Genomic DNA, 26,515 nt, shown 5'->3' with positions numbered 1-26,515 from the left:
TAAGAAGAAAAATAATGTGGTTATTTAGTGTTCCATTTAGAATCCCTCTTAAGTATTTTTTCCTAGCTTACAACAAGCAGATGATCAGGCAGGTGAATTTAGAGGACAAGCAATACTGTTTTTAATATATAAGCACTTTGGATAAACAAAACTTATAATAATATCATTTTTATCTCTTCTTAGTCCATTCTTTCAGTAGCATACGAACCTATTTTAAAAAACAAAAATAAAAAACACAGCTAGACAGAAATATGAGAACTGGAATCCTAATCTCAATTTTACCAGTAATCCAGACCTTGGATAAATTGGTTAGCAAGTAAACAACTACATTTTACATAACTTTTATTCTTAAAACAGCTTTTTTCACAGACTGTGAAAGCTGAATGCTTACATATAAAGAATCTAGCGTTCAACAACAACAAAAGAAGTTGGCATTCCCTAAAGAAAAGTGACCCAAATATAAAGTGCTACTCATATCTTCTATTTCAGATTTTTTAAAAAGTTACCCAAGATAAACAATTTAAACTTCTCTCAAAAATTCTATGGGGCAAAGGAACACTGGACTTAATTTCTTATCAACTGGTTGGGGAGAAAGTGGACAAACAGATGCTCAACATACATTTGTTGAATAAATGGCCACTACCCATTTTCTATGCCTTTCACTTAAAAATTACTAGAAATAGTCGCCGTAAAAACACAAGGCTAAGTCAAAAGGCAAACAGCATCCAATTTAATCTTACATTCTATCCCAAACAGTTCTAAAACCAAGTGTGGGAGAAGAGTCAAGTTTTCCTCAAACTTGAATGTACTGAGGACTCACCTGGGGATCTTATTAGATGCAGACGCTGATTCAGTTGGTCTAAGGCAAGGCCTGAGATTCTCCATCTCTTAATGGAGCTAAAGTCTGGTCTATGTTCTACATAATGAGTGGTAGGGTCTAAAAATGCATACTTCTAACTCAGAGACAATTTCTTAGTATCTCTCAGGTCTTGTCCACTTTTCCAGCTCCACAGTCGCACGACAAACCCATGTGGGGCATTCTACTTGCTTAAATAAATTGTATTTTCAAAGGGAGCCAGTAAACACTAATTTGGAAAAGGAAACCTCTCTAACACTGACATCATAAAACTGTATCAACCAAATATAAATATCTAGAATGGACTGAATTTCTAAAACACTGTTTGTCATAGTAGGCTTGTAATATTTAACTAAAACAGTCTAAACTGGTTGTCATAAATTACTTTTCTATAGGATAAAACAGTGTAGCAGGGAGAAGCAGTGGAGAAATGGCAGCTTCTATCAAGAAACAGTGGAGACAGCATACTCTCTGAAGAAACATAGTGTAATGCAAAGACAGTAGACTTTGGAGTGACTAAGACCTGAGTTTAAATTGCGGTGCTATCAGGTGCCCGGCCCTGTGCAGTAAACAGCACTTTATAGGTTATCTCATTTCAACCTTGTAATAACTCAGTGTTACTGGTAACATTATTAGCTTTATTTTACAAATGAGGAAAAGTGAGAAGAAATTAAGTAACGTTCCTAAGTCACACATTTAGTAAATGATGGAAAGGGTATATATATGACACTGACCGTATAACCTTGTGCAAGAGACATGAAATCTCTGCTACTGGAATTCCTAGTCTTACCCTCCAAGGATTATTAAGAATATCAAGTGTTTGGCATATGCTCAATTACCACTAATACCCAGCCTAATTTGTTCCTATTAGCTACACTGCACTGAGACTGTCAAGTGGATAAAAATGAATGACGTCTGAATCCATTCTATAACATGAATTACAAAGACATTCAGTTTCTCTTTTTGAGTCAATAGCTCCTCCTCCAACAGGAGGTTACATGTGAATTTAGTAGCTAGCCTTTACGATTCCAATAGGAGCAGAAGTCGAGAGCTCCTCAGTAGGTAACATGAACGATGAGCAGCCCTCCTTCCCGTTTCAGCTTTCTCCACATACTCCTCATTTTCAGTCCAGGTAGTTACTACGAGTATCTATTTACCTGAGACAGAATTAGAAAACCCCGGTTCTGCTAAAACTAGCTGTGTGACCACAGGCAAGTTACCTAATGTTGCTCAGCCTCTGGTTTCTTAGCTGTAAAACAAACTTGGTGATGTTGAATCAGTGAATTTAGCTACTTGATAAACATTTTATTTAAAAAATACCTGTATGATGTTTGGCATGTCGTAGAAGTTGCTTCTGGAGCCTGAAGAGTCGCCCACAGGAGGGATGGGGACATACGTATTTCTTCTTCAGCAAATGCTGATATTTAATGTGGTGCTAAAACAGTAAAAGAAAGTGAAGGGGGATAAAAAATAAGGATTCCAGAAAGCTTAGCTTAGCTCATTCCTTTGCTAAGTCAAAAGTGCTGAAGGAAAACCAAATACTCTGTATATGAACAGGAAGCAGTATAATAAAATGATTACGAACATAGGCTACAGAAACAGATAGACGGTGATTCCAGACTAGGTCTGTCATTCACTAGTGGCATGATCTTAGAATATAATACTTCCAGATGGAAGTATTATATGGAGGTAATGATAACTGTGTTGTAGTGTTGTTGTGGGAATACAGAGATCATATATTGTACGGTGCTTAGTGCAGCAAATAGTACATGACAAAAGAAGTGTAGCTATCATTATTATAGTAGAACCAGAATCAGAAAGTAAGGCCTTAGTCTATGTTATACTTGCTGCTAAATAAAGATCAAACACTTCTTAAGCTTTAGTAATTATTATTTCACCTTCATGTTTTCTGCCAGACCTAAATACAAGCTGTATCTTTACTCATTAAAAAAAATCTGGGACTTCCCTGGTGACGCGGTGGTTAAGAATCCGCCTGCCAATGCAGGGGACACGGGTTCGAGTTCTGGTCCGGGAAGATCCCACATGCCACGGAGCAACTAAGTCCATGCACCACAACTACTGAGCCTGTGCTCTAGAGCCCGCGAGCCACAACTACTGAAGCCCACACGCCTAGAGCCCGTGCTCCGCAACAAGAGAAGCCACCGCCATGAGAAGCCCATGCACCGCAACAAAGAGTAGCCCCTGCTCACCACAACTAGAGAAAACTCACACGCAGCAACGAAGACCCAAAGCAGCCAAAAATAAATAAAATAAAATAAAAAATAAATTTTTAAAAACATGCAGAACGCACAGCAATTTATAAAATTATTTTAAAAAACCCTGCTCACTTAAAAAAAAACACCTAAAAACTAAAAATTTTAGAATTTATTCTAAATAGGATTCAAAAAGTCATTGGTTTTAGTTGCTAATTTTATTCTTTAAAAATACACATTAAAATAAAATCTGTTCCACTGTGTCTTGGCGTGTTGTTATACAATCATTTCTTGTATCAGGAGTATTTACACCATGAACACTGGAATATTCCAAGATCCCAAGGAAATATTTAAGCTCAGGTTCTAAATCACTTAAAAACAACAACAACAGAAACTCAACTGAAGTAATTTGATGTTTACAAAAAGATTTTCCTTGACATTACACATTTAATGATAAAGCCTACACAAGTCCACAAATTGTAAACTCTCATGAAGTATGAGAACTAGAAATGGAACGTAACCTGCAAGGCTACCTTATTTAACAACTTCACTGACCTGCAAATAGCGAGGGTGAGCAAGAACAGTTCCACATCCTTCCATCTCACAACGGACATACTGGATTGGAGGCTTTTTTCTATTAGCAATATGTAGGAGAAAAGTTAGCAACAGAAAAGAGGCATTCTGCACAGTGGCCAAACTGCACTATAGGGAATAGGTATTTTACAGTATGAAGAATTAAAATCTCTAAGTTTATAGCTTGCACAGAATTTATGTTAGAAGTAACCAGAAATTGCCAAATGTTTAGAGTTTTTAGAAAAGAGCACAAAACAAACTAGTAACTCCCCAAAAGGCAAAGAAGTGTTAAAATTTTTAGAAACTTTAAGATCCTGCAATGGAAATAAAAACATAGTAACTCTGCATCAAGGACACTAATGAAGTTGCTTTTGTGAAATTTTTAACTAGCCATTCCCACAGGATAATTATGAGGGCTGAACATGTGAGTGAAGTGCCCACCACCAGAAAGAAGGCACAACACAGCAGGAGTATAAATTACTCACCTCCTTTTGGGTAATCGTGGACTTTTGTCATCTTTTCGCCTTCTTCCTCTCCTATAATTAAAGAGCAGAGTAACTGTCCACATATTCCAGATTGAAGCTTATATAGTAAAGGAGAGCTGAGGACATACCCTCAAGACCAAAGAGCAGGTGGCAGAAACAAAGGATAACCCAGAATACATAAAGCCAAAGACATATCTGGCAAACCAAACAAAGATTTCACTCTGAAGCAATTTCACTTACAAATAAGTCTGCACCACAAGTTAAAATATATACCTTTCATAAACTCCACATTTCTATGGAAGATTTGGATAAACCTCAAGGTTACTACTTGAAGACTTGTTTCAGTGAGAAGTCTATCACTTATATTTAATCAATTTAAAAAGTAGAATAAACAAGTCTATTATCTAAAAACCCTAAGAACATAAACTAGACTCTCCTTGCAATAGAGACAAAAGCCTAGACACTTAAAAAAGCTATTTCTGCAACAGGAAATAATTGTTAGCTAAAAGTTTTCACCTGATCAAGGTTATTACATCATTTGCTTTATTTGCCCCTCTTCTGAGGATCCATATTTGCCATACTCTTCTTGCTGCCTCTACCTCCTCGGCATCCCTAGAGCTATTATTGTCCTACCCACTCAACTGAACGTCTCTTAAGTATTGCTTTGAATTAAACTTTTGAAGCTTTTGAGCAGAGTCTTTCCAATGAAATTGTCAGCTGCTTGAGACAGCAATATGCATATGTCAATATCATTCCTCACACTCCTACCCTTTTTCCACTAGTGGCTTGAAAATCTGTTAAATTTCCATTTTTAGTAGGAATTGCCTACTCACTTCCTAGGAGGCTCCTCATCTTCTCTAATTTCATTCTCTTCTTCTTTCACCTCTACCTCTACTTCCACTTTTATTTCTTTCTTCTCTTTCTCTTCTTTCACCTTCCCTGATTTTCTCCGTGGCTTTGGGGTTTCCCTGAAAATACAAATACATTTCAATACTGGTATCCAGCAAAGGACCCTTTCAAGGACAACTGTGACAAAAGGGTAAAGCCAGGAGTTATCAATGATTTATTATAAAATTATGCTCCTCAGGCTTCCCTGGTGGCACAGTGGTTAAGAATCGCCTGCCAATTCTGGTCCGGGAAGATCCCACATGCTGCGGAGCAACTAAGCCCGCGCGCCGCAACTACTGAAGCCCACACGCCTACAGCCCATGCTCCGCAACAAGAGAAGCCACCGCAATGAGAAGCCTGTGCACCGTAACGAAGAGTAGCCCCTGCTTGCCACAACTAGAGAAAGCCCGCTCGCCACAACTAGAGAAAGCCCACACACAGCAATGAAGACCCAAGGCAACCAAAAATAAATAAATAAAATAAATTTAAAAAAGAGAATATGTTCATAATATATAAAATGAATAAATGCAAAATTTTAAAAATTAAAATAAAATAAAATTATGCTCCTCAGTCCATGAAATGTGGTTTCCAGCCAGCTATTCCTCATATGTACATCATACATATATTTAGAGCCTATGAGACAACCCGCCCCCTCCGCAAGCTAACAATGCCTTAGAATCAAATCTCACTATAGCTGTAAAGAGAAACAAAAGTAAAAAATTCTAAGTATTCAGGCAATTCATGATACCTTAAGATAAAACAGGCAGACATCATAATAATCTGAATATGATCAAAACAAAGTTCTATAAATGGAAGAGAGGGCTATATGAGGGAGTAATAAGATAATGTTAGATTCGCAAAACAAGTGCATAATTAATTACTCATTTAAAATTAAGTTCATATCCATTAGTTTGGCAACAAGGTGAAATAAAAGCATGCAACGATGCTTTCCTAACTTATTTTTCACTGACAAATCTGAGACATACCTTTCTAAGTGGGGTTTGTAGGTCTCATCCCTTGGATCATCTTTGAACGGTATTTCTTCTTCACTGATCAACATCTCGTCTTCCTCCTCTTCCTCCTCATCACTGCTAAAAAGAAGCAAACAGAGGTTAGAAATTCCAGCTGTATGAATTATATCTGACTTGATTTTATTCAGTAATTTATTTAGAGGTAGCTGAAGATTTACAGTAAGTTATCTAGGATTTTCATGCTTATGGTGTAGTTGGACTGCAATCTAGCTGCTTATCCTAAAGAATAATAATTGAAACAAAAAATACATAAATCCTAGACATGTTATCACTCCATTAAAGGCAAGGCAATGATGGCTCAGTGACACTAAGAGTTAAAAAACAACTGACAATTATTTCAAGTAGAAAACAACTTCTGAGTCATGTGATATGACTGACTGTGTTCTACATCCCCAAGGGCTTAAATACGAAATATGAAAAGTTTCTTACCTAATGCCACCTGGAGACTGATGCTCTTCTGCAACATCTAGAAAAAGTCCAAAACAAAACTTTATCTATGTAGGAATAGATATTTTCTCTCTGCAGCCAAGAGGCTCAAACCAAATTACTGCCTAGGGTAATTACACAAAAGAAGAATTATCTGCAAAATGTCAAAAAGGAATCCTTCCTATAACACCACACTTACCCCTGAAAGTTAAGCTGTTCTGGTAAATGTTCAACATTACGTTTAAAATCAACAGGCAACTGGTTAATAAATAACCATACTCTATATTCACTGTACCATAATCAAGCTGATCTGTATTTGGTTCTGACTTGCAGATGAGTTGCAATGAACCAGTCTTGGACCTAGAGCTTCGGGTGTTCTCTGTGTCACGATGCCGAGAGGCAGATGTCCTGCTACTGCTACGCCAGCCCCGGCTAGGCTTAGTTGCAGCAACGGAAACTTCCTGAGGGACGGTAGAACCTTCTTCCTCTTTCTCTTCCTTGGGATCTAAATGAAAACATACATCATTCTTTTAAAGTTTATAGTTAACCAATAACAATCTCTGTATATCTACTCTTACAAATATAGTCAATGGAAAGATGATAAATGGTTTTTTTTCTCCCCCCACCCCGGGGGGGAACCTCAGAATTTTACTGATATAATAGAAACAACAAGACGAGAGTAAAATTTGATAAAACTTATCCTTATTGTCATCAGTCTAAAGAAAAAACTTTGTATGTTGCAAAGTAGTTATTTTACATTTATAGTATATTTTATATATATACTAAAAAATAATGCTAAGAGAAATATACCTAAGATCTAACCTTTTGTTCTATATTTTAACCTTTAGATCTAAGACAGAAGAAACTAAATTGAGTGAGTGGTCCCAAAAAGACCAGATCTACTATAAGAAAGAAGCACACGTCTAGACGATTTAATAATCAAACAATGCTTCAAGTAAGTACTGAAGAGGAATTCCATAAAGAGGAATTCCATGGTAGGAATGCCTTCCCTTGATTCTATTCAATAATTTTACTTAGTATATTAAAAGTGAGCCTATATTGACCATGGAAGATCCTTTTAATAATCTCAGAATGGTAGTCCTTTCTAAGAATAGCACAGAATTTAGGTCTTAAGACTGATACATCTGACTATATAAAGTTTTCTGCATGGCAAATTCCTCTATAAGCAAAGTCTAACAGCCCAACAGAAAAACGGCAACTCAGTAAAAACATATGGTTTTCAGATATATGAACAAACAAAAACAATGACAACAAAGCTCAATCCACTCATAACAAGAGAAACTCAAATGAAAATCATATTGCTGTAGCATATTGGCAATGATCCAAATGTTTGTATTGGCAAGGCTGTAGGAAAATAGGAACTCTTAATAGAGATAACAGTGTGAACACCAGCAAAACCTTTCTATAAAGGACAATCTGGCAACATCTATCAAAATTATAAGTACATATACCTTTTCACGTTCATTTCAACTACTAGGAATTTACCCTACAAAACTATAATCACACTTATAAAACCCACATCCATAAAGTGTCCAAATATTATATATATGTGTGTATACCCGTGGTATAAATAAATAAATCTATGTATTTATATCTATATATCACAACAACACTTCTGGACAAATTTCAAGAAATTGAGATAAATACTGGTCACCTTCCAGGGGAAGGTCCAAAAATACTTCCAGTAATTCCACCTCAAAGTATCTACCCTAGGAAAATGAACTGGCACATGGAGGTTCACTATAACATGTTTATAATAGCCAAAATATGGAAACAACCTAACTCTCCACATTAAGGAGCCACTGTTTATAAATAAACCATGATATATCACCAAGATAGAATAAAACATATGGAGGTATCTGTAAAGAATGACATGGAATTACTGGCAAAAATGTTGTTAAATGGAAAAAATAAAACTTCATACACACACACACACATATAGTATGGTAATTTTTTTTGCTTAACCTTTAAAAAAATGATCTGAAAAACTATAGTTTCCTCCACTATGGAACAAGGTGGTGACTGGGGGATATTTCAGCTTTAACTACACTGTTTGAAAGTTTTATGAGAACATATTAAGGTAATGAAATAACATTCATTTGAAATGCAGATATGAATAGCAGTGGGAACTTTAAAAAAAACAGACATAATTGTTAAATCAGATATACGTTTCCTTTGATTTCCCTTTCACCATTAAAATGTCTTTCTTACCTTTCTACTATCTGAGCTACTTCAAGTATCAAAATAATAATAATAAAAAGCTTACAGTTGAAAATATCTTAAAGATTAACTAGTCTAAGTACAATCCAATGAATTTTCCCCTTAAAGTAACTGGAATGCCAATGAAGACAACTTGTTCAAGATCACAAAGTTATCTAAGCAGACTTGGATTTTAAAATCCTGTCTTGAGACTAGTAATCAAGGACTTCTACATGTAGGTCATGGCTGCTTTTAAGAAAATTTCTTCAAAGGGAGCAATTCAATACCCTCCATAAAGTACTGAACATTAAATAATGAGGAGAAAATTATTTCTTTTACTCAACCCAGCTACGCTAATTTGGACTTTAAACCTATTCCATAACTTCCTATACTCAATAAAGCTCTTTTATACTTCACGATGAAAGGACTGTATGCCTACATCTTCTCATGCTGTGGATATTATCCACTGGACAAATAACAGCAATTTGATGAGAACTGCTTATCCTTATAGAGCATAATAGCCTATTTTATTGAATAACATACCCATTCCGTAAAACTCTATAGTTTAAAAACAAAGCATTGTCAGAGAGTGACATCAGCAAAAATGTCCCTTTTCAGAAACACACACACACACCACACACCTGCCAGAATCAACTTTGTAAGAACTATGGGATATAGTCATAGGTTTACAGCAACCAAGTAAACACTGAAGCAAGAAAAAAGTTAAACAAGCCACGTAAGGAAATCTCTGTCAAATCACATGTTGGGCACAAGCTTAACCAAGCAGAGCCTTTAGAGAGACCACACAAGACAAAGAATATGATTTTTTAAAATATGGTCAAACAGCTAAAGGAAATCACTGACAAAGAACTAAAGGAAATCAGGAGAATGATGTCTCAACAAATAGAAAAGTGCCAACAAAAAGACAGTAATTATAAAAAGGAACGAAACAGAAATTCTAGGGCTGAAAAGTATAATATCTGCAATCATTAAACAGCAGATCTGAGAAAGGAGACAAATCAGCAAACTTTAAGACAGGTCACAACTGAGAGCATCTAGTCCGAAGAATAGAAAGAAAAGAATGAAGAAAAATTAACAGAGACGAAGAGACCTGTGGGGGACCATTAAGCAATCAACATACAGAGTTCCAGAAGGAGAGCAGAGAATGGAGCAGAAAGAATACTTGGAGAAATAAAGGATAAAAATGCCCCCAAATCTAAAAAAAAACACAATTCTACACAGACAAGAAACTCCACATCCTCCTTCCAAGTAATGTTACATTCACAGGTACTCAGCATCTTTTGGGGGGAAACAAACTGATAGCAAGTGGCTCCATCAATATCAGACAAAACAGACTGCAAGCCAAAACACTGTTCTAAGAGTCAAAGAGGGACGCTGTATATTAATAAAAGGGTCAATCAATCAAGAAGATACAAGAATTATAAACCTATACATACCTAATATATGAAGCAAAAAATGACAGAATTGAAGGGAGAAATAGGTATTACTAAGATAATTTGGTAACTTCAATATCTTACTTTCAGTAATGAATAAAATGACTACTCAGAAATTCAAATAGGAAATGAGGACCTGAGCAACACTATTAAAACAAAATTAAACCTAACAGATATATAATACTTCACCCCAAAACAACAGAATACACCATTTTCCCAAGTACACACAGAAGGTTCTCCAGAGTAGACCATATACTAAGCCACTCAAGTAATTTAAAAAGATTGAGGGACTTCCCTGACACCACGCTTCCACTGCAGGGGGCAAGGGTTCGATCTCTGGTCGGGGAACTAAGATCCTGCCTGCCATGGGGTGTGGCCAACCACCACCACCACAACCACAAAACAAAAGAACAACATATCATAAAACATGGGCTGCAGAAAAAGCAGTGTTCTGAGGGAAATTTATAGACATCAATGGCTACATTAAAATAGAAAAAAAAAATCACATGTCTAATCAATAACCTAACTTCACACCTTAAAGAAAAAGGGGGCAGAAAGGAGCAAACCAACCCAAAGCTAGCAAAACGAAGGAAATAAAGAGTAGAGCAGAGATATCTAAGAAAATAGTAGACCAACAGAGAAAAATCAATGAAACCAAAAGTTAGTTCCTTGAAAAGATCAACAAAATTGACAAACCTTTAGCTAGAGGGAGGGGAAAAAAAGAGGAGGTTCAAATTACCAAAAATCTGAACACACTTCTAAGAAGTGAAGACACTGAATTAGTAGTCAGAAACCTCCCAGTGAAAGAAAAGGCCAGGAGGAACCACTTCCCAACTCATTCTGTAAGGCCAGCATAACTCTGATACCAAAGCCAGACAAAGACATCACAAGAAAACTACAGACCAGTATTCCTGCAAACCAAATCCAGCACATATTAAGACTATGCAGCACATTAAAACTATGATCAAGTGGGATGCATCCCAGGATTATGAGAGCAGTTCAACACACAAAAATCAACTGATGTAATATACCACACTAATAGAATGAAGGAAAAAAGAACCCACACGATCATCTCAATTGATTCAGAAAAAGCATTTAACAAAATCAACAAACTTTCAAGATAAGAATGCACAATAAACTAGGAATAGACTAGAACTTCCTCAACCTGATAAAAGGCATTTATCAAACCCCTAGAGCTAATAAACTCACTGGCAAAAGACTGAAAACTCTTTCCCTAAGATCAGAAACAAAATAAGGATGCCCTTTCCCTCCACTTCTATTTAACACTGTACTGGAAGTTCCAGTCAGAGCATTAGACAAGAGAGAAAAAAGGCACATATATAGGAGGAGGAAGTAAAACTCCTCTATTTGCAAATGAAATGACCTTATTTCTAACGAATCTGCAAAAAAAAACCCCAAACTATTAAAGGTAATACACAAATTTAGCAAAGTTGCAGAATACAAGATAAACAGACAAAAATTACTTTAACTATACCAGCAATGAGCAATCCAAAAAGGGAGTTAAGAAAATTATTCCATTTACAATTCAATCAAAAAGAAAAAAACTACTTAAATATTGCTGAAATGGCAATATTCCCCAAATAGATCTACAGATTGAATATAGTCCCTATCAAAATCTCAGCTTCCTTTTTCGCAGAAATTGAAAATGTGATCCTAAAATTCATAGGAAAATGCAAGGCGCCTAGACTAGCCGAAACAATCTTAAAAGTGAATTGGAGGACTCACTTTGTCCAATCTCAAAAGTTACTACAAAGCTACAGTAATCAATCAGTACTACAGTGTGGGACTGGCATAAGGATGGACATAAAGACCAATGGAACTGTACTGAGAGTCCAGATATAAACCCATACGTCTATGGTCAAATAATTTTCGACGTGGTTGCCAAGACCATTAACGGGGAAAGAATAGCTTCTTCAACAAATGGATATCCACATGCAAAGAATGAAGCTGGACCCTTACCTTATACTATACACAAAAATTAACTCAAAATGGATCAAAGACCTAATTGTAAGAGCTAACACTAAGTAACTCTTAGAAATGAAGAAAATCTACGGAATGGAAAAAAATATTTGCAGGTCATATATCTAGAGTCTAATATCCAGAATATAAAAAACTCTCAATTTAACAACAAAAGACAAACCATCCAATTAAAAAATGGGCAAAGGAATTGAACAGTTATTTCTCCGAAGAAGATACACAAATGGCCAAAAGTCACACAAAAAGATGCTCAATATAAGTCATTAGTGAAATGCAAATCAAAACCACAATGAGATTACCACTTCATACACACTAGGATGGCTACAATAATAATTTTAAAAATGAGAAATAACAAGTGTAGGAGAGAATGTGGAGAAATTGGAACTCTTGTACATTGCTGGTGGGAATGTAAAATGGTGCAGCCACTGTGGAAAATATCTGGCAGTTCCTCAAAAAAAATAAACATAGAATTACCATACTACCTGGCAATTCCACTCCTGGGTGTATACCCCTAAAGGTGAAAACAGGTATTCAAACAAATACTTGTGCATGGATGTTCCTAACAGTACAATCCACAAATGTGGAAACAAGTGAGATGTCTGTCAAACAATGAATGGATAAACAAACATATCCACACAATGGAATGTTACTCATAAAAAAAGGAATGCAGTACCTTTGGGACTCACATATACACACTGCTATATTTAAAACAGATAACCAACAAGGACCTACTGTATAGCACAGGGAACTCTGCTCAACATTCTGTAATAACCTAAATGGGAAAAGAATTTGAAAAAGAATAGATACATGTATATGTATAACTGAATCACTTTGCTGTATGCCTGAAATTTAACACAACATTGTTAATAAACTATACTCCAATATACAAAAATAAAAAATAAAACAGATTGTTTTTAAAATTCATAAAAAAAAAGGAATGAAGTACCAATAGGTACTACTACATGCCACAACACAGATGAACCTTGAAAATATTATGCTATAGGACAAAAATCAGACACAAAAATCACATATCGTACAATTACATGTACATGAAATATTCAGAATAGAGGTAAATTCAGAGTAATGTTTTAAGGTAACTAAGGTAAAAGCAAATTAATGTTCGTTAGAAGCTAGAAATGGGGGTGGGGTGGGAAATGACTACCTTTAATGGGTATAGGGTCTTCTTTGGTGGGGACAGAGGTGATGGTGGCACAATACTATAAATGTACTAAATGTCACTGAATTCTATGCTTTAAAATGGTTAATTTTGTTACATGGATTTCACCTTAAAAAGAAAATACAAAGGGAAAAAAAGGAGCACTCCAGGTTCTCAGAGTAGAAACTGACAACAGAGGATAACCCACACATTAGGATAATCATGACAAGATAGAAAAGAACCAAGTTCTGTCTGTGTGATGCTTCAAAAACAATTTGTAGTCGTTTCTCACAACAGTAGGTGACTTTGAAGAGGCTCCTTGATACATAAGTGATAAGAAGAGAAAAGAGCCACAGTAGCCCAGGTGAAGGAAGACACCAGGCAAGCCACTGCAGGCACAGTGAATACAACCACGTTCTGGAAAGAGAAAGAAGGGACAAATCAAGAGTGGCTGATGCTATGAATTGAGATAAAAAGATACTGGTACTACTGGCAGGAATGTTTCTCCCAATTCTTCTAGGTACCAAAAGATGAAACATAAAGTAAATTTTCTCAATCCTAGAGCAACCAATAATCCTTTCAAAACAACCTAACATCAAATTCCAAAAGGTGACAGCCATTTTCATCATGACAAAATACTTCAAGTCTTAAGGTTTATCGTAACATGACCTGGTCCTCCTTCAGATTGCCTCATTTTCCTAACTGAGGCTTAGAGAAATTAAATGACTTACCCAAGATTATAGAGCTAACATTGATTTGGGGTAAACAGGGAATAGTTGGTTGATAGGCTGGAAGAAACCAGAGTAAAAGTCTCATCTCTATTTAAATATTTACGTTTCTTTTGGGAAACTAACAAACCTTAAATACTTGTTAAGTGCCTAATATTTTTTCCCTTTTTCTAAACTTAGTCCTCATAATCCTGCCAAGTAATTATTATTTTTATAGATGAGGAAAGCAAGTAACTGACTTTCCCAAGCTCACATATTAAATCGTGGAGCTGAGATTTGAACTCAGGTATATCTACGTCCAAAGTCTATATTCTTTCTACTATACCACATCTAATCATTAAAAGAGGAATGGGAACATGCCAGTCCAAGAGCTTAATTCAGATTTGGTTCATTTCCACCCAGCCTTAGGTTCAGAGCCAAAAGAGAAGCTCATTTATGTAAGATACTGACCTAAAAGACCACAAGAAGAATTACTTCAAGGAAGTGAATTCTTAATCTAAAACTGCATGTTTAGAACATTCACAGTATCACTACTCACAGTAGCTAGCTAAAAAGTGGATCAACTGATGAACAGATAGATCAAATGGAGTATTTCCATGCAAAGGAATGAAAATATTTATACATGCTACAACATGGATTAACCTCAAAAATCTTATGCTAAGTGAAAGAAGCCAGACTCAAAACAAACCTCACATATTGTATGTACAAGTTTATATATAAGAATGTCAGAAAAGGCAAATCTATATAGACTGAATTACACACTTAAAAACGTGTGAATTTTAAGGTGTGTAAATTATGTCTCAATAAATATTAATAAAATATGCACTGCAGCACTAGTCATAAAGGCCAGTAACTGAAAACTACCCAAATGCCCATCAGTAGTAAAATGGATAAATTGTGATACATTCCCCCACAATGGAACACTACGTAGCAATGAAAATAAACAATCTATAACAAATACAACATAGAGGAATGTCACATACAGTGAGCAAAAGAGGCCCTACAAAAAGAGAACATAATGTATTATTCCATTTATATAAAATTCAAAAACCTGCACAACTAGTTTGTGCTGTTCAAAGTCAGAATGGTGGTTATACATAGGAGTGGTTGATCATGTTCTGTTTCTTGAGCTGGGTAATGGTTACATGACTGGACTTGCCTTGTGAATATTCATGAAGCAGTACACTTCCAGTAAGTGTACCTTTGTATACGTATGGTATGTCTTGAGCAGCCAATCAATCAGTAAATAAAATCACCTGTAATTGGGGGGACACCTGAGAAATATCAAATGTCCTTCAATCAAGTAATAGTTAAATAAACACAGAACATACATATGTAGTCATCATGGTTGGATGCCCACCAAGTATCTAATTCATCTCTTCCTCTCTCCTTAAAGAATCAAATCCACTATTAAAAAGAGGGTAAGCTAATGGTTTTGAAACTGTAGTTTGCAACCTCCTTTGGGTCCCCAATACCCTTTCAAGAAGTTTTCAAGGTCAAAATTCTTCACAAAAAAACCTGTTGGGATTTTGTTTTTGTTTTTTTTTTTTTGGCGGTACATGGGCCTCTCACTGTCGCGGCCTCCCTCATCGCGGAGCACAGGCTCCAGACGCGCAGGCTCGTCGGCCACCGCTCACAGGCCCAGCCGCTCCGCGGCATGCGGGACCCTCCTGGACCAGGGCACGAACCCGCGTCCCCTGCATCGGCAGGCGGACCCCCAACCACTGCGCCACCAGGGAAGCCCAAACCTGTTGGGATTTTGACTTGGATTATACTGCATTTATAGATCGATATGAGGAGAAATAACATCTTAACAATATTGAATCTTCAAATTCATGAACAAGGCACATCACTCCATTTATTTAGGTTTTTAATTTCACTCAGCAATGTTTTATACTTTTCAGTGTACAGGCATACTTCACATCTTTTATCAGATTTATCCCTAAGTGTTTTGTATTTTTGATACTATTGTAAAAGATATTTTAAAAATTTTATAATTTCAATGTTTTGCTGCTAATACACAGAAATACAACTGATTTTTGTATGTTGATCTTATATCCTGTGGGGTGACTTCAAGAGGCCTTGCAGCTTTTGGACCATTGACCTGAGCCTACCATGACATGAAAATGTGAACTGAAAGGCCACTGAGGAGAGGAACAACTGAGAAATAACAAATTTTTGTATCTTAAACCACTAAGTTTTTGAATGGTTTGTTATACAACAATGCATAAGAGTTTAGAGAGTCACAGTAAAGAAAATGGGGTTTAGAAATTTTCAAAGAGGTAAAGTTACAGAATCAGTCAATAAGAAGGTAGGATGTAAGTTGGGAGTTCAGGATCAAAGAAGTAAGCCACACGCAAGGAAGCAGGCAGGCAAAAGACAACCTCAGTTACCTCTAAGGGAATTAACTGCACTGAAGCTAAAGGGGTATCTGCCTGGATGTAGTTAGATCAACCTGGCTAGTTTTAATTCAGAGGAGCTTGATCCTTCTTGGACTTAGAAGGTCAGGGGTCATTAAATCAGAGAACTTCTTTTTGTCAGAGGTTCTCATCCACCCATGATCTCAGTCTGAGGATAATGTTATGCTTGCACGTAGAGACGGGTGTCTCTTCAGGGGTTTCAGATTCTTATATGCTGAGTGTCGGCTTGCCCACTCAGGACCTTAGGCTTCTTCTGCTTCAGTTTTCTTCTACCAGGGCATTCTGTTGCAACTCTCAATTGGTTCTGGCAGGGAAAGGAATCTCAATATAAAATCACTATTATATATAACAGAATAAACTGTGTTGAGATGGTTCGGATATGCTGAATCATAATCAGCAAATCATTATAAAGTTATTTTTTTTATATGTAAGGGACAGAAAGACTCATTTACCTGAGTGATGAAACATCCCATAACTGAAAGGAGCTGATAATCAAGGCTTTCTAAGCCTATGTCACAATCCACACTAACCATAAATGAGGTATGTCTGCACTTCAGGAAGAACCACAGGAGGTCTGGATGTTTGAATTAGAAAAATGGTTTAAAGGTTATGGGGCATTGCCAACATGGAACAAGATGTTGAGCTGATCATTCTCATACTGAGAGAAATAATATGGTTCCTGTTACCTTAAGATGAAGGGCTAGGAAGGAAATAGGATAGATAAAATGCCTATCTAAACTACTGTCAGCCTCTTGAGACGTAAGCATTATAACAGTCAGAACTTGAGTTTCGGAAACCAGATCGTACTACTCTGTGTATTTCGATAATTATCTCTACTTTGTTTTCCATAAATAATTAGTAAAGCCCATTTTGAAATATTAGCCAATCTCAGCAATATTAAAAGAAGTCAGGGAAAGCGAGTCCTTTTAATGTTTCAAGGAAGAATTGTGAAGACAATGTTCTGTACATCCTTTGCACAGAAACTCAAATGGTAAAAATTAAGTTAGATTTTTCTCGTTAGAGTGGGAAAAAAAGGTGGGAATTCCTGTTCTATATATTAAAGGATGACACAAATATTGTTTAAAAATACTGGAAATGAGAGGATAAAAAATAATCAAAGGTATTCCAACTCAGGAAAACAGAAACACTCTGATGAAATTAAAGCTATGAAAGTTATTAACTAGATAAGGCAAATAGTCAAAACTTTAAACAATCTAAGTAACTTCATAGATCTGTTATGAACTCATTTGGTGATTCTGTCTAGGCAATCTTTTCCAAACATCACTACTCCGTAACAGGAAGAGTAACTAAAAACAGTAAAATGATTTTGAATAAAAGATGAGACCCAAACTTTTATACAATCAAATTTTCAAGCACCCAGGATTCCAAACTGTTTCCCATAAGCTCTAATTTCATGAGCTATTCTTTAAATGGAGGAAAAAAAAGAAAAAAAGGAGGGGGTGTCTTATAGGTAATTCTGCATATTTTGGTATTTACATTGCATAGTACCCGAAATCAAAGTCTCTGAGAAGTCCTGCAATAAATAACTTTGATGACTCAAACACTGCCCACATTTATTTGACTCTGTAATATTTGTTATTATCCCATGAAACTCTTGAAACATTTAATAAAGATTAAGATACTACTGTCTCCTTTTTTACGATTTATCTTGGGCAGTTCTGGTTGGAGGTTTGAAAAGTGAAAGAAATTAAAATTAGCAGACAAAGTAATGCTGGGATTATTAATAATTACATTTAGTCAAACCATTCCTTTACTTCATTACCTTAAGTATAACATTGGTTCAAAACAAAGACCGGAATGAAAACATAAAGCCAAGTTAAAAAGGCATTAGCCAGGCCCCATCCCTCAGAATTTCTGCTAACATTCTTGGAAGCTCCACAATGATGGTGATAATCTCTGGCAGTGGTAAACCAAGCTTTCATGTTTTAAGCGATCACTTGTTGAATGAATTAATAAACACTATTCGCAAAGCAACTTTCCATTCTTTTACATATACCCATCAGGGTTAAAGAAATGTAGTAGGAACAGGGACCTACACTAATATGTTTCTTTACTATTATTTCAGCTTGAAAAATGAACATGGCATTTTGCAATTTAATAATTTAGAAACAACGGCAAGCTGTCTTTTTGTGTGTGCCAAGTCATTTATTCTAACACGTCCAAAGTTCTTATCTTTAGTTGAAGGGCAGCACAAAATTTCAAGTTGTTTGGAGTAAATAAGAGTAAAAACAATCCTGAAAACATCTTTTCAATGTAAGAAAACAAAAAGATAGCTGTACCTTTAGAAAACCAGCCTCCATTTCTTTATTCACTATCTAGTTGTATAAGATAAGATATACTTCTGTACCTATATATACTGTTCATAGAGTTGAACAGCTACTGTACAAGTAAACTAATGCAGAGACTGAGATGGGGGTTGGAGAGTATTTCTTGGAAATTTTACAAACTTAACAACAGCTACCTTTTATTGAGTCCTTACTGGATTCAGTGTATTGGATTATTTGCAATAAAAGGAAGAACTTGAATTCAAACCCTGAGCTCTAACTCTAGATCCAGAGTATTTAACTAGCGGATTAAAGTGGGATTGATTTAGACTGAATTAACCACAATGCAGTTTTAATCTCTCCTCAACTGCAAATCTGTACATAACATGCCAACCTCTGGTTTAAGAAACTGACACAAACAGTGATTAATTTATCTCCAGCAGGGTTCAAAATTTCCACCGTATTCTGTGACCTCGCCTCAAGACAACCCAAAATAATTTCTTTAGACGTAGTCTTTAGACACAGGAGGTACTTTTAGCTCTGATAAAGGCAGGTTGCGGTTTTTGCTTTTTGTCTTAATAGAAACTGCTCTGGTACCTGACTGCCACCTGTCTACATTTCCCCCTCATCCTAAAATTTCTAAAATGATCTCTGAGTAAGGAACACAAGACTTTCCATTCTTAGCAGACATATTCTAATTTCTAAGTATCAACAGCAACAAAATCCAAAACTTGCTAAACAAAATAGTCATGCAAAACTTTCTACACAAAAAACTTGCCTAGTACAAAATACTTACGCCTGGTATACTATGAAATATTAGCCTTAGATTCTAAAATTCAGAGAAAAAAGAAACCTGGTCACTGACGTCTAATTATTTACAAAGCAGCCACCAATTCAAGTTACTGGTTCCTAACCACACTGTCACTCTTCTCAATGGCATCAATTCAGGTTTTACACTTGCCTTATACACATTTGCAAAGCATTCTTTGTAAAAGAAAAGTCTACATAAGAAAAGTAAGTATTTATGTTATATATATACATAATGAATTAACTGATCAATCCTTTAGGACTGGACCAAGACCAGACACTGTAAATGAAATATGCTTAAAAGTATCTCTGTTCCAGTTTTAAGAAGGACGCTGTGTATCTGAATGCAGCATCAAGGAACACAGCCAATAACTAGGGGAAAAAAATTTAATAAATGAGCAACTGGCCCAACATGACAGGGGCAATTTTAATAACCCCATCTGCAAAGCCAGAATAGTCTTTTTAAAAAAGCATTTAAAAGGATAAAGTGAACATCAGCTTCCCTTCATAATCCAGATAAGCAGAAGAGTACATTTAATACATGTATTTGGTTTGCTTTTTGAAAGACCTAATGACCCGATTTAATTATTCACCAGGCTAAAATCTTAGAAAACTCTTCTCTCCACATTCTTCAAACTGCATTTATAACATGAGTCTCTACAAGCATCAAGAGTTTGTCTATACTCTACTCTCTATACTCTGTATATATAGTCTACATATACTCTGTCGATATATGCTGTCTATATCATTCCTCTCTGTTACTTTACTGAAAAACCAAATAGTTTTAAAAATTGCAATAAAGTGACATCAAATAATCTGATTTCCCATTATTAGGTTTCTAAATAATGCCAAAATGTTCCACTTGCCCAAACCTGCTGCTAATTTAAATAGGTTCTATCTACTCCAGTAATTCTTTACTAAATAAAAGTCACTTTTAAATAGGAACAATTTGAATTATTAGGCTGAAGCTCATTCTAATTTCTATCAGATTATAAAGCAGTCATATAATGTACATGAGGTAAGAATGACTCAGTCTTACCTTTGTCAGATGATACTTTTTCTGTGCATCTGAAAGAAAAGAGAATCAAATATTAAATGAATAATCTTGCACACTTTCTTAAAACACAAATATTTACCTCTTTCAGGTTCATCTCCAGAGTGATGCAGAAAACATCTAGAGTAGTACTGTCCAACAGAACTTTCTGGAGTGATGAAAATATTCTACATCTGCACTGTCCAATACGGTAGTTGCCATGTGGCTACTGAGTGCCTAAAACAGCTATGTAACTGAGGAACTGAATTTTCAGTTCTGATTAACGTAAATTTAAATAGCCACATGTAGCTATCATATTTGACAGCACACAGCTAGAGTATCATTCAAAAGTTGTTTTTAACTGTAAAAAGATATTAATACAAAGAAAATATTGCTAATTTTGTTGTATTAAATGGTCATAAGAGAAAAATGTCCTTGTTCTACACAAATGCAGTAACTTGGGGTGAAATGAAATAATGTTTGAGATTTCCTCTAAAACACTTCTACCGAAAGAAAACGAGGGGGAAGGGGGATAAAGGTAGCAAGCATGGCAAAATCTCAATTGTTAAATTTAGGTGATAAATACTGGGGTTTCAATATACTATTTCTCTACTTTGTGTTTATTTGACAATTTTCATAATAAAAATTTAATGAACCTAAAAGAAAACCCTAAAATTATTCATTTGTTAAACCCAAGTCAAAATCTATTTCTAAAAAGGCAACAGACTGGACCTCAGAAATAAATGTAACTTGCACTTTACAAATTGGAGAGGAACAGTAAAGAGGCTAATGTGTAATAAAATACTGGCTAAAAAAAAGTCATCCCCATGTTTTTAATTCAGGAAAATTTCTATCACACATAACTGTCGAGTAAGGTATAATGAATCCCCTCACAGCCATTACCCACATTCAAAGTTGACATGTCTTGGATCTTTACCATAAAGATGCCACACAGCATCTCTGAGCAGTACAGTTTTCTCTTTTTCTCTGAAAGCAAACCTAACACAAATGAAGACTCTTATGTTACAAAAGAATATCTAAACAAATACAGAAGCCACCGCATAATATAAATATTCTGTTCTCTTTAGAAAGACTAGATATCATTTTCTCATCCCATTTTTTAAATAAAGCTTGGTATAACTTTAAATTATGTTATTAATGTCCCAATTAACAACTAACACAAGAATACTGCTAACCATGTTAACTCTAAATGAAAAGTACAGAAACAATTGTTAGATCTTGAAACACTATACAATTAACTTTCTGAAAACCTTCTGGAATGGTTCAATGTTTCTTTTACCACACTGATCACTGTTAAGAGGAAAACTCAGGATTTCAGGCTTAAATACAATTGAAGCCTTCTCCAAAGAGTCAAGAAAAGTTTTTCCAATTCAGAATGTTACTGCCTCTTCATTCTCACTATTATGACCATTGCCTTTTCCTTACAAAAGCAGCAAGAAAGTATCATGCTAAGGTTTACTATCATTTTACTTTCAGCAAGAAAATAAACCCAAAATGGAACTCCATATACCAGAAAACAGAGCAGTATTTGTTTCCTTCATTTGTAACCCATCTGAGCCTGTAGGTTTACCTCTAGTAATATTCAGTTTTAGCCTGTATTCCCTGTGGTGAGGAAAGAACACCTTTCCTCAACAGCTAAATGAGAAATTAAAAAAAAAAAGTATTTAAGTGTTAAATTCTGAAATGCATCAGATAACTAAAGGACTTATTATCACATGGGAGAAAGAAAATAAGCCTTTTACATTTAAAGTAGTCTTATTTTAACAATATATTGTTTCCATATTAGCAGAAAGCAAGAATGTTTTAACTTATGAATCAGAAATAAGCTGGAGTGTGTGGGTGTGTGTGTATATATATAAATTCCCATATACATATACACACACACATATACATTTTTAAGTTAGATGAGTATATAAACATCTGTATTTGAAACACATATACATTTTTAAGTTAGATGAGTATATAAACATCTGCATTTGAAACATAAGAATGTTAACTCCAGAGTTTATTGGTTAAAATACAGCAAATGAAAAGCCTAATTCTTAGTACTGATATATAATCTTTCTCCAAATTTGGTTTATCTTTCCTTAATATTAGCCTTTAAGTTTTAATTTATAATGATTATAGATTTAACTTCATGCCTTTATCTTGAGCACATTCACTGAAAAATTCTTTATTTCCCTTCACAAAGAGTTCCTACTCTTTTCATTAATTTCTGAACATTTCAATGCAAATAGAAAAGTTGTTATAAGCTTAGGAAAGTTTCTAAAAATGATAATTATCATCTAACTATAAAGCTCATTTCACAAATCATAAATTATCAACTAAAGATGAAGCATATTTAAGGAGATTAAGTGACTTGCCCAAGGTCACTTAGTAAGCAGTAGAAAGCAATGTTTTTTCCTCTGTTATTTTGCCTTGTAAGAGGAAAAGAGGTTACAATCAATCCAAGTCTCTGTATTTACTGACATTATTAAGCTACTGTACACTCTGCTGTCTCTTCTATCAAGAGAAACAAATGTAGGTTTAACAGCTGATGACTGGGAATTTATTGGGGGAAATGTTATTTGGAAAGTAGGGCTGAATCAAGGTGAGAAGGCACTAGACCAGGGTTCAGTAAACTGAAATGTCTTAAAGGACTGTTTCTCACTTAATTAGTTTCAAAATTTATTTTATCATTCTGAAAACCTGTAAACCATGTACACATTTGACAAATCTCCACTAATCAATGCATCTTCCTCCTTTACTGCAAAGTCCTTGAGGATAAAGACCATGTCTCATTTCCCTTTATAAACCCTGGGTCAACACAGTACCAGGACCAGTTACTGCTCAATCAAGGTTGGAGCTGAAATGCTTTAGTTCTTTGATTTCCAGGGCATGCAGTAAATTGAAAATGTGTAACAAAAAAATTATTACAATGAAAATGTATTGTAACAATCCAATCAAAGCTGGATTTTATATATATATATATATATATAATTAAGAGAGAGTTCTGAGGCTAAGTGAAGGTAAAAGAACACTACTCTCTTTTATGATATTGGATGACAGAGAAAGGGACTTTAAGAATTAAGACTATTCTTCCCTCCCCACAAGGAATATTGTGAGGAAAAAAAACTGAAGGGGTTTAATTAAGTCATCTTCATCCAAGTTCAACTACAGTAACATTTATAATGTGGAAATAAAAAAAGACTCATTAGTACTTTTTTGCCAAGAGTTAGGGAACGTAATAAACCATGACAGCCGGTAAAACTACCACTCTATGTATAATCTTAAGAGATCATTTCTATAAGTAAAGCTGGTGGATCAGTAGGAGGGAAACGTGGCAAGGAGATATAGGTATGGGTAGATGAAGATAAAAGGGAATTAAAAAAATATATTAAGATATTAACCTTCCTGTGTATGGTAACAGAAAAAGAATTAAAAATCCAATTTCACAGAATTTACATGAAAAAGACCACTACACACTAGTTTTACCTTTACCAAAGACATCACTGCTCAAAACAGTAACTTTTAGTAAATATTTCCTACATATCATGCTTTGTGTTAAGTGTTTCACAGGGTGTACTTAAGTCTCACAAACGCAGCTCATAGAGATTAACGTTATCGCCTATAGATAATAAAGTTGAGGCACGAGCAGTTTAATTTGTCCAAGGAATTTATATCCAAATAAGGCTAATGATATATCTCTTCAAATTTATGAGGATACAGAAGCTTAAATTTTCTGTGACCACGAAATTAATTTACAGCAATTAGAATCCTAATTGCAGCTGAACCATTTGTAAGTACATATTTTTGTTGTCCACAGAAATTTAGTTTACACAACTCTCTAAATTATGTTAATTTAAATAACATCTAATAATTTGAAAGCACATATAATACACAATAAACCTTTGAATTTTATTTCTCTTTCTGAGAGTCTTCTAAGACAAGCATGCCAAGGTCACAGACTTCACTCTTAATTTCGTAACAGGAGTGTTCTAAATCTATCGGGTCTGTACAAGCAAAATATTGCCATGCTCTCTGCTGGGGAGGTAGGGTGGTGGTGGAGGTGGGGGGGCATTTAAAACTGATTTCTCCCCCCACCTTCAACTTTCCCTGCTTTTACTAATTTTTTTCACTTGAAAGTCAAAAGACACAAATGCCTTCAGTAACGAATTCAATGGCTAATGTGATTGATTTCTAGAATTTACAAACACGTGTGCCTCAGTATTTTCAGCATAGAAACATTTTAATAAACAATTTAAAACATTTATATTTCTGATCATCTTAGTTTCTCTATGATCTCTAGGTAATAAAGAAATTACTTTCAGATTATTCTAATTTTTAAGGACGAAGTTCCTACATTAAAACATATGCAAAAACAAACACATAAGCTACTTGTCAAAAAAAATGAAAGAAAACGCCACTCATCTTGTTACATGAAAGACTCTATACTTAAAAATGGCAAGCCACGTTTTACCCGACTACTAAGTCCCAGGTTTTTAAAACGAGTGAAAAGTGATGTGAAAATTCAGTAGAGTGAAAAAAGCTACATAACGATACTAGTACAACTGGCTCTTGAGCTAATTAATGGGACGGGGGGGGGGGGTGAGGGTAACGACACAATTTTGAAGGCTAAGATCTAAGCTCATGCTGTAGATTTCCTAATGGGGATGTGATGTAATACTGGAGAGCCGCCCTAAGCGGGAAAGGGATAGGCTGACAAAGGGAGCGCAGATGCCAGAGTGCGGGAGAAGCCTGAGGCGGCAGGGAAGAGGTGGGTCACTAAGGAGCAGAAGTGGTGTATCCTACAAAGGACGCCTTCAGGGAGTGGGGAAGTGGCCGGACAGACAGGCAAGGGGGGCGGAGGAAGCCAGAGAGAAGTGATAAGACCGCTAGGGAAGCGGCGTGACATCTGCCATGCGAGCCGGCAGGGGGCAGAGCAAGCAGTATGTCACGTGGAGTGATCGCTACGGGAGCCGAGAGGGTTGCGTGCGGGTAGAGGGGGGTCTTTCCCACCGCCTGAAAGACTGCGTTACTCACAGGAGTCGCGGACTCTTCTTGCCCTGAGCTGGAGACGGGGGCTTCGCGGCCTGGGACTGCTGCCCTGGGGCGTCGGGAGGCCTGGCGCTGGGGCTGCTCCTCCGCCGGCGGGGATACTCGGCCTTCCTCCGGCGGGACACAGCGGCGGCGGCGGCCGCAGCGGCCCGGCCCCGGTCCCGACCTCCCCTCAGCACGCGGCTGCTAGTGGTCCCCCCAGGGGCCGCCGCCGCCGCTTCAGGGGGCTGTTGCTGGGGCTCCTCCGGAGCCGCCTTGGCCGCCGCCGCCTCTCCCCCTTCCTGGTCCTGCTGCTCCGGGGGTCTCGGCTCTTCCGTCTCCCCCGGCATCGGGACTCGTCCGCCCCCCACCCCCTAGTCCCAGGCGGTGGAGGCGGAGGCGGCGGCGGCCGCGGCGCTGCTCCCCCCGCCCCCCGGAGCGACCGGCTCACTCTCACTCGGCGCTCCTCGTTCCCCCCCTCCCCTCCGCCCGGCTCCGAGGGCGCCCCCCCCACCCCCTGCCACTCAAGGCCTTCTACCGCAGGCGGCGCGCGCGCGCCCGCCACAGACGCGCAGCGGACCAATCGGAGAGGAGGAACGGCTTCTTCGCCCCGCCCCCCAAGGTCTCTCACGCAGCGGTGTACCGGTTCCCTCCCCCACCCCTCCCTTCAACCAATCAGGAAACGGCTCCAAGGGAGCGCGCGAGGTTTTCTTCCCCGCGCACCCGTTCTCACCGTTAAACGGCTGTGTCTCGCGACAATGCCAAAATGACCTTTCTCCCCCACCTCCGGAGCTCAATGCGCGCTAAGGGCAGTGGGAGGGGCAGGTCTCGCGAGGAGGTTGGTGGGAAAAAAACGCACCTCTTTCCCCGCCTCGCGCGCACCCTGGAATGGCTGCGCGCGCACC

General features: G+C 36.8%; 1 protein-coding gene across 2 annotated transcripts in view; it reads right to left on the bottom strand.

The window, feature by feature from the left end:
• Window positions 1-26,089, bottom strand: part of ZFP91 (ZFP91 zinc finger protein, atypical E3 ubiquitin ligase) — a 29,128-nt gene extending 3,039 nt beyond the window's left edge. Inside the window, exons 1-9 of one of the 2 annotated variants that reach the window (XM_082659491.1) lie at window positions 25,617-26,089; window positions 20,580-20,608; window positions 6,768-6,977; window positions 6,476-6,512; window positions 6,002-6,106; window positions 4,961-5,095; window positions 4,128-4,178; window positions 3,625-3,703; window positions 2,177-2,291 (exon numbers count right to left, since the gene is read on the bottom strand). In XM_082659491.1, coding sequence (XP_082515617.1) covers window positions 2,177-2,291; window positions 3,625-3,703; window positions 4,128-4,178; window positions 4,961-5,095; window positions 6,002-6,106; window positions 6,476-6,512; window positions 6,768-6,977; window positions 20,580-20,608; window positions 25,617-25,960 — 1,105 coding nt within the window. In that variant the 5' untranslated portion in view covers window positions 25,961-26,089. The remainder of the gene's footprint in view (window positions 1-2,176; window positions 2,292-3,624; window positions 3,704-4,127; window positions 4,179-4,960; window positions 5,096-6,001; window positions 6,107-6,475; window positions 6,513-6,767; window positions 6,978-20,579; window positions 20,609-25,616) is intronic. The other variant, XM_082659492.1, reaches the window with a different exon arrangement.
• Window positions 26,090-26,515: the final 426 nt, after the last annotated feature.

The sequence above is a fragment of the Grampus griseus genome (assembly GCF_964374135.1).
Source record: "Grampus griseus genome assembly, chromosome: 8".
Classification (NCBI taxonomy): Eukaryota; Metazoa; Chordata; class Mammalia; order Artiodactyla; family Delphinidae; genus Grampus; species Grampus griseus.
This window is presented reverse-complemented; position numbering and strand designations above follow the sequence as displayed.